The sequence below is a fragment of the Juglans regia genome, chromosome 10 (assembly GCF_001411555.2).
Source record: "Juglans regia cultivar Chandler chromosome 10, Walnut 2.0, whole genome shotgun sequence".
Classification (NCBI taxonomy): Eukaryota; Viridiplantae; Streptophyta; class Magnoliopsida; order Fagales; family Juglandaceae; genus Juglans; species Juglans regia.
Genome location: NC_049910.1, coordinates 8016141 through 8034301, shown reverse-complemented (window position 1 = coordinate 8034301; position 18161 = coordinate 8016141). Strand labels below are relative to the sequence as shown.

Genomic DNA, 18161 nt, shown 5'->3' with positions numbered 1-18161 from the left:
GGGTGTTTTTTTTTTTTTTTTTGTCATTCTGGGAATAATAATCAAAGAAGAATTACAGTTTACATGGTCGAGTGGATTCAAGGTGGCATTAAATTTCACTCTCCTGTGATTGAAGGGGAGAGCTAAAGTAAACTCCATTCTTTACAAGCCGATTACATTTATTATCATTTGGAGAAATAGAAATGAAGAATGTAAGTGTCTTACACTTCTTTTAAAAAAATAAATAAACATATAATTCACATAAAAAAATTAATTTTTTAACGATAGATTCTACTATTTTTCAAAAGAAATGTGTAACACTCACACAAGACACTCCATTATTTTTTAAAAGAAATGTGTGACACTCACACAAGATATGACTGTATCTAATATTACTACACATTAGTTCAAAATAACTAATGTTTAGTAAATGAAATCTTAAATCTTTCCTCCTTGAACTAAAAAGGAAGAGACCGAACCGTCCAACTCAAGATGGCGTCTATACCATATTGCCAAATTTTATGCACGGCTGCTTCTACTTCAACTCCAGGTACAAGGCATATATTCTCTCACAACTTCATAGAATTGATTCCAGGGTAATATACACAAACTCACGCCAGGACTTCGCAAGTCAGATTAGAAAAGATGAGCAAAACTTCATTTTACAAAGCATAATCTAAGGCCATACAAGCTGGCAGCGTTTGCTTAGGTTGCAGCAAGTCAGCAACCCAAATGAAGGGATACAATCACGGTACATAACAAGTTGCACCTTAACAAATTTCACAGTATAAGAAAATTGGATCAATACAACCGCCCACTTCTGTACAGTAATTTTAGCGAAAGAATGTTATTGTGGGAGTCCGGGAAAAGCATCCAGCGGCGGATCGAGATCAGTTATACCTATTCGAAGGTCCGGAGGGAAAATGGCTTGCTGACCATTATAGAAATTGTATTCATTTTTACTCAGGCTAGCTGTGTTTCCCAGATCTTCCAAGTCTTTGTAAATATCAAAATTATGTGTAGCTTCATGGTTCACTCCATGACTGAGATTCTGCAAAAGAGAGTAGAGGGATCAAGAAAAACATTCAGAAAATTGAAGTACAGAAACAAACTTCCAGGTAAGTCTGACTTGAATAATGACCATTAAAGAATAAGTTACACCTATAAGTCCCACCATCACTAACAAAATACAAAATTGGCACGGCTACACACCTTATTTTTGTCATCTTCATTTGAGATCACAGTGGCATCTTCCATAAAGGAAGCAAATACTGAAAGAACATTATCATCATCATTAACAAGCACAGATGGAAGAATATCCCCATCACCAAATGCTTGGGGTAACTCCTTCGAAACAATGTCATTAGTGCAGGTGGCTGGAAGCCTCTCACAGTCAGATCGCATAGTTTCAGATAAACATGACTCAAAAACCGTGCCAACCAAAGCAGAGTTGACAGCCATGACTGAACTGCTACAGTTACCAGGCAGCACACATGTTGGGGTAGACAAACGAACGGAAGGACCAGCTTCTACACAGTTTTCCTCATCATCATAACAATCATCTTCATTTTTGTTATCTTCATTTGAGATCAAAGTGGCATCTTCCATAAAGGAAGCAAATACTGAAAGAATATTATCATCATCATTAGCAAGCACAGCTGGGAGCATATCCCCATCACCCAAAGCTTGCGGTAACTCCTTTGAAACAATGTCATTAGTGCAGGCGGCTGGAAGCCTCTCAGTGTCAGATTGCATGGTTTCAGATAAACATGACTCAGAAACCATGCCACACAAAGCAGAGTTGACAGCCAGAACTGAACTGCTACAGTTCCCAGGCAGCACACGTGTTTGGGTAGACAAACAAACAGAAGGGCCAGCTTCTACACAGTTTTCCTCATCATCATTCCAATCTTGCTCCTTAAATGGTGCTCCATATTGGGCACCGTTTCTTGGGCCTGGGCCATCCTTCTGAAAAATCATACAAAGCACGTGTGTGTTCTGCAAGACAAAGTCACCACGAGAATGAATTCAAATATAGCCACCATATAAGGACTAAGTGTATTAGTTTACTCGGGCTATGCCTATTACATTGTTATTAATAAAGTTATTACTTATCAAAAAAAAAAGGACTAAGTGTATTAGTTATACATATATGTAGGAAAAGAACTAGAAATGACATAGAATGTGACCGAAAGCACAAGTGCAATAATATAATCAAAACATAACTACTATATATTACTCTCCCATGCCTGATTCTATTTGTCTACCTTGGTAAACTTTCAAACAGACAGGAATTATTTCTGTGTCATTTTCTTCGATTTTCAGATGGGAAAAGGGTAAGAAATTATTGATTTTTCTCTTGAACAGTATAATTCTTTGGATAAGTGATAAAAATAACACTTATATTGTTCCCAAATGTTGAAGGATGCAACTTTTTAGGCACAATTAGGTAAGGTCACATACTTGTATGGATTCATTTTAGCACATGGAAAAATGGAACATCTACAGAATAGAATGATTGACAGAGAATAAAAGATGGAGGCAGTAAATGCATATCAACATTATGCTGTGTCAGCATAACATAAAATTCAATCAACAACAAACCTTTAAGAGATTATGGTTGTCAAGTGGTTGTGCTTGAGAGAAAATCATTCAACAATATATGGACTGGATGCAGAGAACAAACACTGTTGCTACAAATGCTCACAAATTTGACATCAATAACTGTCCTCCAAAGGGCATCCCTTTCTTGATGGTACCACCATAACCTCCCTAAAAGTGCTTTATTAAAAGTTCTCAGCTTTCTAACCCCCAAACCTCCATAAAGATAAAGAAATACAAATCCTGTCCCATTTAAACAAATGTAATTTTTTTCTCATCCTCCAAATCATCCCACAAGAAAGCGAGAAAGATCTTTTCCATTCTATTAGCCACTCCTGCAAGCAATGGAAATAAAGAAAGAAGATAAGTTGGGAGGTTAGATAAAGTGCCCTTGATTAAGGTGTTTCTTCCCCTTTAGACAAATAAATCCTTTTCCAACCAGTCAATCCACATTTGATCTTTTCGATAACCCCATCCCACAATGCCTTGGATTTATAAGCTGCCCCCAGGGGAAGACTAAGATACTTCATTGGCAAAGAAGATACCTTAAAACCCAAATTATCAGCCAATGTCCTAACAAGCCTGAAAAAAAGCCAAGGGAAAGCCATCTGGTCCCGGGCTTTGTCTTTGTCTATCTCTCTTATCACATTGAGCACCTCCTCCTCTTCAAACATTCTCTCCAACCTAGCCGCAGTAGACTGATTGATCAAATAAAAAACCAACCCATCAACCTTCGGCTCTTCAAAGATATTGTTCTGTAAGGAGCTTTTCATAAAAAATGAACAATGTGATCCTTAATGTCAGAACAGTCCGTAAGAAAACTACCATCCCAGTGAAGCACCTCTATGAAAGAATTTGGTGCACCTATCCCCTTCCTTCAACCAAAGGGCCCGAGATTTTTTTCGCCAAGAAATCTCTTCTATGAGTATGATTTTTTCCAGCTCAATCGCAACAACATTGTTTCTTTCCATTTCATCAACCGAGAGGGCCCCTGCAGCCTCTTTTTCCTCGAGACAATGAAGCTACTCAAAGAGGGATTTCCTCTTCTCAACAATGTTCCCAAGGACTTCCCCATTCCATATTTTGAGGTCTTTTTTCAAAGCTTTAATTTTCCCAGCTAAAACAAACTAGGAGTACCTGTCAACTGATATGAGGACCACCAGGAGTTCATCTTGTCCACAAATCCCTAAACTTTTAACCACATATTCTCAAATTTAAAGCATCTCCACCCCACATGAAGACCCCCACAATCCAATAAGATGGGAAGATAATCAGAATTTAACCTTGGAAGGCGTTTCTGACATAGGTCAAGAAAGTGTACATCCCAAGAGGAAGAGACAATAAATCTTTCCAACCTAGCCCATGCCACCCATTCGACCAAGTAAAATTTTCCCCTGCCAAAGGTAAATCGACCAAATCCAAGTCAAAAATTAGATCAGAAAAATCAGTCATGACCGGACTTATACGAGAGTCCCCTGACCTTTCACTCGGAACCCGAGTGATGTTGAAAGGTAGATTTTAAATAAAAAAGAACCTCACAACTTTACATTAAACTGACAAGTATTAGCCCTAACAAAACAAATGGTGATCTCCAATTTCAGAAACATGCCTAAAACAGCCAAGTAGGGCAGAATCTTCCATAAATATAGAAAAAAAAAATGAGTTTCTTCAGAACATGCTAAACAGGGAGAAGTCCAATAAATGCAGCTAGACAATTGGCCGTTGGGATGGGACGTAAACAACTTTATTTTGCAAAGCTACGTGGCTCTGCGCCAAGCCTAAACATATCGTGACAGGGCCTGGTTAAGAAGGCCTTTGAAATGCACGTGCATTACACATGCACATGAGCTGAGATTGCTGAATCTCCAGTGCCTAGAGAAAAGAACTAATAATTCCAATTAGGTTATGCATGCATACACGCGCGCGCGCATATATTACAGCAAAGCAAAGCAAAGCTTTCGATCCTACGAACGAGTATGATACCATGATTGATAAGTAACCAGCCATTACCTGAACCCCATTATTAGCCAGATATTTCTCTTCCAGTCTGTACTCGTGCATAACCCAATTCGTTCGTTGCCCTCTCGGTGCCTTTCCTAGATGAAAAATCAAAGTTTTTATTAAACCCACCAACTCTTCACTGTAATGAACAGGCCGGTCCTTTCCAGTGGTTTTCCAGTACCCAAATTCAGTAGCACGATTCATTCTGGCCCCATTTAAGTATTTTCTCTCCACCGGACAAAAGAAGTACCATTTCAGATCACCACTTCTCGAACTTGACCTTTCTGATGGATGGGAAAAAATAAAAAAAAACTTCAGTAGAAACACACAGAATTCACAAGACGCTAATCGTGAAAACAAACGCGTGTATATAACACTTTCCACGTACCCGGAAGATCCCACGGGGCAAACTTGTATATATCAATCTCTGTAATGGGTTCAGAACAGAATCTTTTCCTCATTACTTTCTTCTTAAGATAGTACATAACTAGCTCAACATCAGTTGGATGAAATCGAAAGCCAGGAGGCAGCCGCGATGTTTTCCGCATCGATTCTTGAAAAATTACCGAGAGGAGAGAAAGAATCGACGGCGAGGGGCAGGGGAAATTCTAGGTCCTGAGAACGCGTAGAGGGACGTCTGCGCGGTGGGCGGAACGGATCTGAGAGCGAGACTGAGTGAGGTCGCGGTCGGAGGGTATTAGAAACCCTAACTACAAAACGGCGCCGGGAGAAGAGAGAGGGAGAGGAGAGAAGGCACGGGTCTGAGAGTGAGACTGTGAAGTCGACCTAGGAGGGGATTAACCCTAAATACTAAACGGTGCCGTTTCCTCCTCTAAAAAGTAAAAACGACACCATTTTACTTAATTTTGGTTGGGTTGGGTGTTATGCTGTTATATTTATTAGACGACGCCGTATTTGGCCCTGAACCCTGTTTCTGCGGTTTTGGGCTTCTAAACTTTTTTCCTAAATCCTAAACCAAATCCTATTTTTTTTAAACCCTAAAATTAATTCTAATCTCATTTTTTTTATGGTTTTATAATTTTTTTAATACTAAATTTAATTTTTAGTATTGATTATTAAAAATTACTAATATATGTTACTATATTATAGTAATTACGTATTATTAACTTATTATACTAGACTTATTTTTATGCTAGTGTCTATTTTATTCTATACTAGGTGTGTAGTGTCTAATACATATTATTATATTATTGTATTACATTTTATCATAATAGTATCTAACTTATTTTTATACTAGACTTATTTTTAATGTCTAATTACAGGTTATTATATTATAGTAATTACACGTTATTAACATATTTTACTAAACTTAAAAATACCAAGTGTCTAACTTATTTCAATAGTAATACTATGATATTTACATATAATAAGCTTTTAGTCTATTTATAATAAATAACATATACTAGTATAGTATTGAATTTAACTATATAAGTTCTAGACTTTTTATATGAGTATATATATGATCAATATATAAATAATATACATTTTTTTAAACTCATGTACACAATCATAGTCGGAGGTTAAAGGCAAAGTCAGAGTCGAAGCAGGACGGAGTCAATCAGAAAACAACTTCGAGTCCAACTTTGACTTGAAATAAAATAAAATAAAAACCAAACTTTGATTCCATTTTATTGGAGCTTTGATTTCGACGATGTGGAATTAAAGTCGAAGTTGGATTTTTAAATTTTTATACAGAGCATTGGCATTGGCTTCTTCAAAAGCCATTGAATAAATGTAGATAAAATGATCTATATTGACTTCTTCAAAAAGTAAAAGTTTTAACTTTGAGCTAAAATAATTTTAAGTATATCTTTAAATTTAAAGATGTATCATTCATCTTCAAAAGTAATATTTTATTGTAAAAATTAGCTCAACTACTTTGCTTTTCAATTTTTATTTTCTACGGTTTTCCCTTCACTTTCATTTTTGTGTTTAGTTTTGAAATATGTGAAAGAAGAAATATTATTATAAATTAACATATATTTAGTGTAATTGTAAAATATAAAAAAAATTAAAAATATTATGATTAAAAAAATAATATTATATTATTATTTTAACTAATCTAATGTGGAGTTATAGCAGAGAGATTTTGAATTTATAAAAAATATATGTACTTTTTATTAAATTTTACAGATAATTTTGATGATACCAAAACTAATGCTATAATAGCGGAGTTAACGAGGCCATGAATCTTTGGGAAAATGACAATGAATCCATCAAGCTTGACACTCACAACCATATAAATTTGACAAGTAAAACAATGGCCAAATTTCAGATAATACCGCTCTCAACAAAAAAATAAGAAAGCAGTTTTTTCCTATGTTGTTTAAAAAAAACGTGATTCTGAACCAATTAACAAATCCAAGAAGCTCGAAAAAAAAAAATGAGAATTTGGAAATCCGGAGAAAACAATAAGATGGGATCACGAGCTAATGTCGAACAGGGAAACCAAAAACCCCAAGAAAAAACAACAAAACAGAAGCTCTAAAACCCCAATGAAACCAAAAGAAAATAATAGAAAACGTTCTGAGAGAGTGGGAAACTCTAGAGATCACACTTGAAGGCTTGAAGCGAGGGAGAGGCAAGGAGCCGAAAGAGGAGGCTGGAGATCTTAAACAATAAATTTAAGTCCGTTAATCTAAAATTCTTAAAATAAAGAAGAAACTATATAATTTGAGTGCCGTTAATCTAAAATTCTTAAAATAAAGAAGAAACTATATAATTTGAGTGCTACATATGAGACAAAGTCATATTAAAATTGTTACACAATACGTAATATGTCAAGACATAGTTGTATAAACAATTAGGATGAATGATTGAATGACCAAAATGGTTGGGTAGATTTGAGGGGTGTGATCACTCACCAAGCGGTGTACCCATTGGGTTTTCATCCTCTCTAAGATAATGGTTCCCCATGGAGTGTTGGTTGAGGAAGTGTCAAGAGAACCGTTTAATTGTATCCCTTGTCAATGGTATTGTCCTTTGCCAATTTATAAATAGAGACTATATGTGCACAAATCAAATGCTTGCAATTTTCCTGTCCACCAACCAACTTGTGGGACAAATATCTTAACAGATGTCATCATAGTGTGCAAACACACTATTTTCTAATCATATTTTCTTTCAGATTAGTGGTGCAGTGAATTAGCTGAGTCAGAACTAAGAAACAATGTGAAAACACAGGTATAAATTACTGTACTTAAAGAAAAAATTTCAAGAGTCATAAATTTATTTACACTTACACTGTCGCTTTTATTTTCTTTTGCTTTTTCAAAACAAATTACTTATACCAACTTCATTGTTCAAATGGTGCCTACTAGAAGAAAGAAAACACTTGTTTTACATGAGAAGTTATGGATGATTATTCTGAAGATCAAAACAAAAGTTTTTTATTTAGATTTATAAAACCAAGTGTAAGAATTACTATCTAATAAAAAGAAAACGACAAGGCAAGAGAATGCATATTCACTTGCATCCTGGAACAAATTAAGATGTTTAACATAAAAGGTTGGAAATTCTAATTTTGAAAAATAAACCAATAAAGAATATGAAAATAATAGCAAAGAGCTGATTTGACGAAGATAAAAGGATTTAGATTCCAATCGTACATAATTTGTCAACAAGGATACCATCTATAGCTGTATGCGGACCTTTTAAACTTTCGAGTCCGAGCCATCCAACTCAGGATCGTGTCTTTCAAATTTTATGCACGGCTGCGTCTACTTCAACTCCGGTACAAGGCATATTTCTCTTCATGACTTCATAGAATTGATTCCAGGTAATATGCAAAAACGCACGCCAGGAATTCGCAAGCGAGATTAGAAAAGATGACCAAAATTTCATTTTATAAAGCATAATCTAAGGCCATACATACAAGCAGGCAGAGCTTGCTTAGCTTACAGCAACCCAAATGAAAGGAAACATCATACAATCACGGTACATAATAAGTTGCATCTTAACAAATTTCACAGTAGAAGAAAATTGGATCAATACAACCACTCGCTTCTGTATACCGACAGAATGTTATTATGGGAGTCTGGGAAAAGCATCCAGCGGCAGCTCGAGATCATTCATATCTATACCAAGGTGCACGGGAAAACTAGCTGTGTTTTCCAGATCTTCCAAGTCTTTGTAAATATCCAAATAATGTGCAGCTTCATGATTCAGTCCATGACTGAGATTCTGCAAAAGAGAGTAGAGGGATCAAGAAAAATATTCAGAAAATTGAAGTACAGATACAAACTTCCAGGTAAGTCAGAAATGAATAATGACCATTAAAGAATGAGTAAGAGCATTAGTATTGGTTTATGCATATGTATATGCAAAATTACCTTTTTTATATATCCACTTTGTCATTCAAGCAAAATTCTCATATTGACTTATGCATATTTGAGACAAAATAATAATATTTTATTATTATTTTATTATTATTACTTTTTTGCTAAAATCAATTTTTTTATATATATTTTGCAATTAACATCCACTACATACATTTGACATTAATAATATAAATGTAATAATAAAAAAAATATAATTTTTTAATAATAATATGTTAAAAATATAATAAAATGAAAAAAATATATATAATATATTATAATAATAAAATGAACGTGCAAGTAAATATTTGTTTTGTTGTTGAAGGAGGGAGAAAATGAAGGGATTGTGTGAGAGAGAGTAGGAGGAGAGAGAAATAATTATTTAAATATGATTTGTAGGGTGAATAGTAGTTATCTAAATTTAGATAACCACTATTCATAGGTAGCTAAATATTTGGATATGCATAAGCCAATGTGGAAGATTTTATGGTCATATTATGCAAATATGACTTTACATATGCATATACATAGACCAATGCTAATGCTCCACCTATAAGTCCCACCATCACTAACACAATAAAAAAATTGGCAAAGGCTGCTACACACCTTATTTTGGTCATCTTCCATAAAGCAAGCAAATACTGACAGAACATTATCATCATCATTAGCAAGCACAGTGGAAAGAATATCCCCATCATCCAAAGCTTGCGGTAACTCCTTTGAAGGAACATTATCACCATCATTAGCGAGCACGGCTGGAAGAATATCCCCATCATCCAAAGCTTGCGGTAACTCCTTTGAAACAATGTTATTAGTGAAGGTGGCTGGGAGCCTCTCAGAGTCAGATCGCATGGTTTCAGATAAACATGACTCAGCAACTGTGTCACCCAAAGTAGAGTTGATAGCCATAACTGAACTGCTACAGTTCCCAGGCAGCACAGATGTTGGGGTAGACAAACAAACAGAAGGGCCAGCTTCTACACAGTTTTCCTCATCATCATTCCAATCTTGCTCCTTAAATGGTGCTCCATATTGGGCACCGTTTCTTGGGCCTGGGCCATCCTTCTGAAAAATCATACAAAGCACGTGTGTGTTCTGCAAGACAAAATCACCACGAGAATGAATTCAAATATAGCTACCATATAAAGATCAAGTGTATTAGTTATAATATACGTAGGAAAAGAACTAGAAATGACATATAGAATTTGAGCAAAAGCACAAGTGCAATAATGTAATCAAAACATAACTACTATAAATTACTCTCCTCTGCCTCATTCTATTTGTCCACATTGGTAAACGTTTAAACGGACGGGGATTATTTCTCTGTCAATTTCTTCTCTATTTTTTTTCCATTTTTCAGATGGAAAAAAGGTAAGAAATTATTGATTTTTGTCTTGAATAGTATAATTCTTTGGATAAGTAAAAAAATAAATAAATTTATATTGTTCTCAAATTTTGAAGGACGCAACTTTTTAGGCACAATTAGGTAAGGTCGCATACTTGTATGGATTCATTTTAGCAGATGGAAAAATGGAACATCTACAAAATAGAACGATTGACAGATAATAAAAGATGGAGGCAGTAAATGCATATCAACATTATGCTGTGTCAGCATAACATAAAATTCAATCAACAGTAAACCTTTAAGAAGAGATTATGGTTGTCAAGTGGCTGTGCTTTGAGAGACAAGCATTCACACTGGATGCATAGAAAAAACACTACGTTACCACAAACTGTGTTGCTCATATCTGCAGCATCCTAAACCAATAATGACAACACGTTTACCATTTGTAATGCTATTACTACCACACTGACCAAACAAAAATGAGCTTTCAGGCAACGGAAACATGCCTAAAACAGCCAAGTAGGACAGAAGCTTCCATAAATATAGAAAAAACCATTTGAGTTTCTTCAGAACATGCTGAACAGGGAAAAGTCCCAGAAGTGCAGCTAGATAATTGGCCGTTGGGATGGGACGTAAACAACTTCATTTTGGAAACCTATATGGCTCTGCACCAAGCCTAAACATATAAATGATGGCCAGGTTAAGAAGGCCTCTGAAATGCACGTGCATTACACGGGCACATGAGCTAAGATCGCTGAATCTCCAGTACCAAGAGAAAAGAACTAATAATTCCAAGCAGTTTATGCATACATACACACATACACACGCGCACATATATTACAGCAAAGCAAAACTTTCGATCCTACGAACGAGTATGATAAAAAGATTGATAAATAACCAGACATTACCTGAACTCCATTATTAATCAGATATTTCCCGTCCAGTCTGTACTCATGCATAACCCAATTCGTTCGTTCCCCTCCCGGTGCCTTTCCTAGATGAAAAATCAAAGTTTTTATCAAACCCACCAACTCTTCACTGTAATGAACAAGCCGATCCTTTCCAGTGGTTTTCCAGTACCCAAATTCAGTAGCACGATTCATTCTGGCCCCATTTAAGTATTTTCTCTCCACCGGACAAAAGAAGTACCATTTCAGATCACCACTTCTCGAACTTGACCTTTCTGATGGATTTAAAAAACAAAGAAGCTTTAGTAGAAACACACATAAAGCACAATACGCTAATCGTGAAAAAAAAAGAAGCATGTATATAACACTTTCCACGTACCAGGAAGATCCCACGGGGCAAACTTGTATATATCAATCTCTGCAATGGGTTCAGAACAGAATCTTTTCCGCATTACTTTCTTCTTTAGATAGTACATAACTAGCTCAACATCAGTTGGATGAAATCGAAAGCCAGGAGGCAGCCGCGATGTTTTCCCCATCGATTCTTGAAACCAAAATCACACCGAAAAATTGACAAATGTTTCTCGTTGAGATCAATAGACATTTGGTGCGAGTGATTACCCTGCTATCAACATCATTAGGCACGCAACTCGACAAAAAAATACCACAGACCGAATAAGAACATAAAGCAGCCAACTAATCAGATTGGGGCAAGTAGTTAACGAGGCCGTGCATCTTTGAGAAAATCACAATGAAAGCATCAAGCTTGACACACAGGCATATAAATTTGACAAGCAAAACAGTGGCCAAATTACCGATAATTCACCCCCAAACAAGTAAAGCAGTTTTTTCCCAGATTGTAAACCAATTAACAAATATAATAAGCCCGGAAAAAAGAGGAAAAGTTAGAAACGCAGAAAAACCCTAGCATAGGAAATAAGATGAAATCATGAGCTCATGACAAACAGGGAAACCAAAAACCCAATGGACAACAACAAAAATTTGAGCAGCTCACAGAGAGTGAGAAACCCTAGAGACCACACCTGAAGCGAGGGAGAGGCGAGGAGCGGAAAGAAAAGAGGAGAGTGGAGAGAGAGAATCGATGATTCGATAGCAAGAGAGAGAGAGAGAGAGAGAGAGTGAGCACCGCAATCTGGGGGATCGAGAGGGTTTATAAATAAAAGCCGAGGGAATCTTGCTCGGAAAGATTGAGGAGGCTGTTTGGACAGCGAACTAGCGAAGCGTTTAATTTCTCATTATTAAAATTTTTATATAAATATATAATAAATTTTTTTAAAATTTTAAAATAATAATAATATTACAATAAAATATTTTATTCAAAAATTTAACTCTCGATCCAACGCAAGCAAATATACAACCAACTGTCCAAATCTCACTCAAAGCGCGTCCCAAAATTTGACAATCTGATTTTAGTACTGACTGCATTGTTGGAGTCGGAATTCCAATAAAGAAAATGAAGTCGGAGTGATTTGTTTTTTTTTTTTCTTTTCAGGTTTTCCCCATGGAGTTGGACTTTCGAAGGTTTGGATTTTGGAGGGTGATTTAAAATGAAATAAGTTGAGTTAAAAAGTTGAAAATTAAATAAAATATTATTTTTTAATATTATTATTATTTTAAAATTTTAAAATAAAATTATTTATTATATTTTATTTAAAATTTTAAAAAAGATAATGATATTATATCTCTTGAGTTTGACCTCTCAATTTAACGGCTTATGTCTTTTATTTTATTTTATTTTTTAATATTTTTTCTTCAGCTCCCTTTGTGTTTAGAGATGAGTTGAAATAATTTTAGATGAATTAATAAAATATTGTTAGAATATTATTTTTTAATATTATTATTATTTTAAGATTTGAAAAAATTGAATTGTTTATTATATTTTATCTAAAAATTTACAAAAGTTGTAATTATGAGTTACGAATACAAACGGGACACAATGGTTATGGAAGTTACTATTGTATTGGTGTTTTTTTTTTAAATATTTAAATGTGTTTAAAAAATATTTGAAATAAAAAACAAAAAAAAGTGTAATTTGCATTAGGAAAACCCCTAGTGGTCAAACTTGTGTGGCATAGTAGCACTACCCATTTGTAAAAGTACTAATGATTAAATGAGATGAGTTAATGAGACTTTTGTATCCAAACAGAGCTTGATTTGGTTTCAAAGATATTTCAAATCATCTCATCTTATCTTAACATTTAAATACAAATATTTTTTAATTTTTAATTTTAAAATTTTAAACTTTTTTATCTAGTCATTACAATTTTTTCAAACTTACAAACAAAACACAAAAAAAAAAAAAAAAAAAAAAAATTCAAATCTCAAAAAAAAATATTAAAAAATTATATTATAACAAACTTTAAAATTTTTTTATTCAACATTTTTTCACTCTTTTCCCAAGACTCCATAAAACACATTAACTCAAACTATCTCACTATTATTCACAAATTATCTCATTACTATTTAAAAAAATTTCATCTTATCTGTATAACCAAACAAGGCATTAGAGTCGGAGTTGTTTTCTGACCAACTTCGACCTTCGACTCCTATTTTAGCCTTTGACTCCACATCGACATCTAACTCTGACTTTATACCTCTGACTCCAATATTATTATACATAAGTTATAAAACTGTGTATTATTTATATATTGATTCTATATTATTTTATCCTATTGGTTGATTGTAATAGATTTTAATGGCATGAACGTACATGATTTTTTTGTATCTTTAGACATTCATGCATATATGTTGCTCTTATATATATCTCGTGTACTTGATTTTGTCTATTTTAATAATTCTTATTTATTGACAAAAAAAATTAATTATATATACTCATATAAAAGTCTATAACTTATATAATTAAATTTAATATTATATTAGTATGTGGTAATTATTATATAATAATATACTTACACTATAATATAAGTAGCCTAATAGTTAAGTATATGTAAACATCATAGTATTATTATCATACACATTCAAATATATAAATAATAGACCTGACTAGCTAATAGTGAGTAATATGTAATAGTCTAACGTGTAACTAGAAAAATTGGTAATAGTATATTATAATAACATGTAATAGTCTAGTATAATAAATTAATAACATGTAATATTGTAGTATAATAATATGTAATTAGACAGTTGAGCGATCCTTTTATTATTTTTAGTTGATTTGAAAGTCTAAAACTCTAATATGAAGGATAATACATAAAAGATAGTCAAAAAGGTCTACTTTATATTTATTTATTTTTTGATTTTCCAAGTTTGCATAGAATATGAAATAATTTTAGTTATATTTTTTGTTTTTGACATATCTAAAATTTGTTTCTTTTTGTAATGTTTTTATTAACTTGAAACTTGAAGCTCACAAAAAAATGATCTTGTAATATGTAAAGTCTTGTTTCTTGGCAAATAATGAACCCAACTCAAATTTAAAAATGTGAGCTAAAAATTCATGAAAAAAAAAAAACTAAAATCTGACTCTGTTTTAATGGAGTTAGAGTCGGAGTCAGATTCTGGATAAGTCGAAGTTGAAGTTCAAATTCAAACTCCAACTAAGTCAGAATTGGAATCGCATTTCCTGACTATCGACTCTTACAAAGTCGATTCTCAACCCTAGGTAGAAGCATGTCAAGGCCTCGTACACACTACTATTGGAATACTATAAAGACATATAATAATACTTAAATTTAGGGTTTATAAATTGTAAGATATTCTGTTACGAGTTCCGGGAGAACATATGCATCAATCAAGGGTCAAGGAAGAAACTATAGGAATTATCCCATTTTCAGATTACGACATCATGAGGAATTAAAAGGAAACACACGTTTGGAAGAATTGAATGTAGAGTTAAGGCTTCGTTTGGATGATGAACTCATCTCAAATGAGTTCATTTTTAGAGTGTATCCGACATCCAAATACAAGTTTCACTTTTATTGAATATAGTTCAATTTTCAACTCATCTTTAAGCCCCACATTGACAAACATCAGATCACATTTTCTGTTGTTTCATTTTCCATACCTCGATTCCTTCTTTCCATCCCTTGATTTTCGTGTTTTCATCTTCTGGCTTTACACAAATGTGGAAGAATGGAATGCAGCTGCATGGTTTTAATTTTTTTTTGTTTACCGGTTGCGCCAGTTGTGACATATCATGTCAGGTGGGTCCCATATATTTACAACTTTATATAAATATATATCTAAACTCATCTTAACATTCAAAACACATTTAAATTCATCTTAAGTGAGCCCCACAAAACTCACTCAATCATCTCAATTCACTATTATTCATAGAGAATTCAACTCAGCTCAACATCTAAAGGCTACGTCTAATTCCCAAACTCAACTCAATCTAATTTTAAGCTGAGTTTAACATCTAAACACTCAACTCTCAAATTACTAAATTCATCCTAACTCAAAACCTTCTTACACGTGAGACCCACAATCTTTTTCAACTTAAAACATTTTTATACGTGAGGCCCACAATCTTTTTTAATTTCCTATAAAAGTATTAAACTCATTTTAACATCTAAACATACTTTAAACTTAGTTTAGATGGGCTCCACATAATTCCATCCACTAATCAACTCACTATTATTTATAAAAAAACTCAATTAAGCTCAGCTTAGCTCAACTCAACATCCAAATGAAGCCTAAGTGTATGGAGCTTGAGCCTCTATTTGTTTCTTTTATTTGAGTTATATGTATTTTCTTTCTTTACTTTCATTAGACCACGAAGGGATTCGTTTGTTATTCTTTTGTTTTTGTTTTTGTTTTTTATAGGAAATATACCTCATCTCATTATAAGGAAGTTACAAGCTAAACTAACTCCTGTTGTAAGCATCCCCCGTACACAAATATTATGCGATGGATATTGTTTGAACTTCATAAATCTCTCAAAAGAGAGTATTAATCTTTATATAAAATAGAGATAAAAAACTCCGCATCCAAACTCCATCCTCTAAAAAAGGAGAAGTGAACAACACACCCATCCTCCTAATCGGAGGAGAGAGGAACCCACATAGCTATGGACATAAGTCCAATAGCCTATTTTACTTTATTTTTCCTACAAACAAATACAAACAAAAACACACCGACATTAAGTCGGAAACACAGAAACGGAAACAACAAACAACTACCAAACAAATAGAATAAAAAAAACAGTAAAGGGAAATCGGTGGTGGTGCGTGAATGACACGCGCCACACTGGGAAGGGGTTGATCGGTCGGTCGAGACAGTGCGGTGTAATGGGCCCTGAGCTGCCGCACATGGCACTGACACAATGTGATACACGGTGGCTAGAGTGTGCCACACGTTCGCTGTGATCCACGCGTGGGTGCGACACGCCGCTCTGAATGGCGCCCAAAGCAGACGGCTGCAAGATCGGCAAGTGAGGATTCTCTTGGTGATGTGCGTGTCAAATAGTCACCGAAGAAGCTCGGATCAACTACCCTCCCCTTATTAGGCCAAAAAATCTGAAAAAATAAAAAAGAAAACAGTCAGAGACAACGGTAGAGAAGGGGAAGAGAAAGCCGAAGCTCCCCCTCCCCCCAACTATGTTTGGGCGAGAGATTTTAGAGAGAGAGGAACCCTAGCTTGTGTCTCCTTATCTTTCTCATGAAATAGTTTGTTATTCTGTTAGCATAGCCAAGAGGGATATATGTAAGAAAGGAGTGAGAGGGAATCATCAATTGTGGAATGTGAATTCTCTTGTGGAGGTTCGGAATGCCTTGATTCCCATGGCTATCAATTCTATCCATTTTCGTTTTCACCTGAAAGTTCTTTTTGAAATTTGGTTTTCTTCTTCCTTGACTTAGCAAGGGTCAGCAACTTAATACTGTTTGAATAGTTAAGTTAAAACTTTTAACTTGTATCTTTTTTATAATTTTAGATAAAAGTTAAAAATTAAATAAAATATTATTTTTTAATATTATTATTATTTTAAAATTTAAAAAAATTAAATTATTTATTATATTTTATATAAAAATTAAAAAAATTATAATAATAAAATAAATTGAGATAGTTTCTCAATACAAACAAAACCTTAACATATTCTTGAGATACAAATCTTTAACGATTACAATTATATCAATCCCATTCCAATTCTAATAGGATAATTGATGATTTAGCAATCAAATCAAATCGGGTTGTGAGAATTAATTCATCTGATGGTGAAAAACTAAAAGTACCACCATAAGAGTTTTTTTCCTTTCCATTTACATTCTTTAAATGAACTAACAAATTTATAAATTTCGGCTCGTGTGTTTGCTACCATAAAAATAAATGTAAATTATGATCATAGTTTTTTTTTAAAAAAAAAAAGAATATTAGAAACTATGATGACTATAAATTAATTGTAGATTTTAAACAATAAATTTGGGGCCATTAATCTAAATTCTTAAAAATAATCAAAATAAGAATAGTCACCCAACCCGAAATTTATTTTTTCCGTCCCGATCCGAAAATGTCACAATCCCGAATAAGCATTTTATCATACGTGGCTGAGTTTCTAACCCAAACTTTACGACGGGAAAAATGGTTTTTTCAACCGGACCTTATTTCAAATTTTTTAAATTTAATTGTTCTTAAATATAAAATGGGAGTGTGTTTATATATATATATATATATATATAAATCCTAATCAAATTATTATTATTATTATTATTATTGCATGAGTTGTATTGCAATTCCAACTATTTAACTTATACACGAATGAGTTAAAAAGAATCTGCATCGAGTTGTGAAACAAATGACCAATTATTAGAAACGATATTTGTAGTCGTGGAATGCGTAAGTATTGCATAATATTTAAAAAAAAAAAAAGAGTAAATATGATATTCACATAAAAAAAATTAATATTTTAATAATAGACCATACTCTTTTTCAAAAATATTGTGTAGCGCTTGATTGAAAAAAAATTATTTTTTTAATCATTGGCCTCACTCAATTCTTGCCTTGCCTTGGGTT

At 33.6% G+C, this 18161-nt stretch overlaps 2 protein-coding genes across 2 annotated transcripts; both read right to left on the bottom strand.

The window, feature by feature from the left end:
• Positions 1-599: 599 nt before the first annotated feature.
• Positions 600-11770, bottom strand: LOC109008913 (NAC domain-containing protein 82-like). Its single transcript, XM_035694476.1, has 5 exons — positions 11700-11770; positions 4970-5118; positions 4591-4865; positions 1192-1977; positions 600-1030 (listed from the first exon to the last, which is right to left on the bottom strand). Exons 1-5 carry the CDS (start codon positions 11708-11710, stop codon positions 827-829), a joined length of 1425 nt encoding a protein of 474 aa, XP_035550369.1. The 5' UTR covers positions 11711-11770; the 3' UTR covers positions 600-826.
• On the bottom strand, positions 8408-12351 carry LOC109019685 (NAC domain-containing protein 82-like). The gene is made up of 5 exons (XM_035694477.1): positions 12215-12351; positions 11551-11793; positions 11172-11446; positions 9525-10013; positions 8408-8784 (listed from the first exon to the last, which is right to left on the bottom strand). The coding sequence occupies exons 2-5, from the start codon at positions 11708-11710 to the stop codon at positions 8629-8631; spliced, it is 1080 nt and encodes a 359-aa protein (XP_035550370.1). The 5' UTR covers positions 11711-11793; positions 12215-12351; the 3' UTR covers positions 8408-8628.
• Between the last annotated feature and the right edge of the window lie 5810 nt (positions 12352-18161).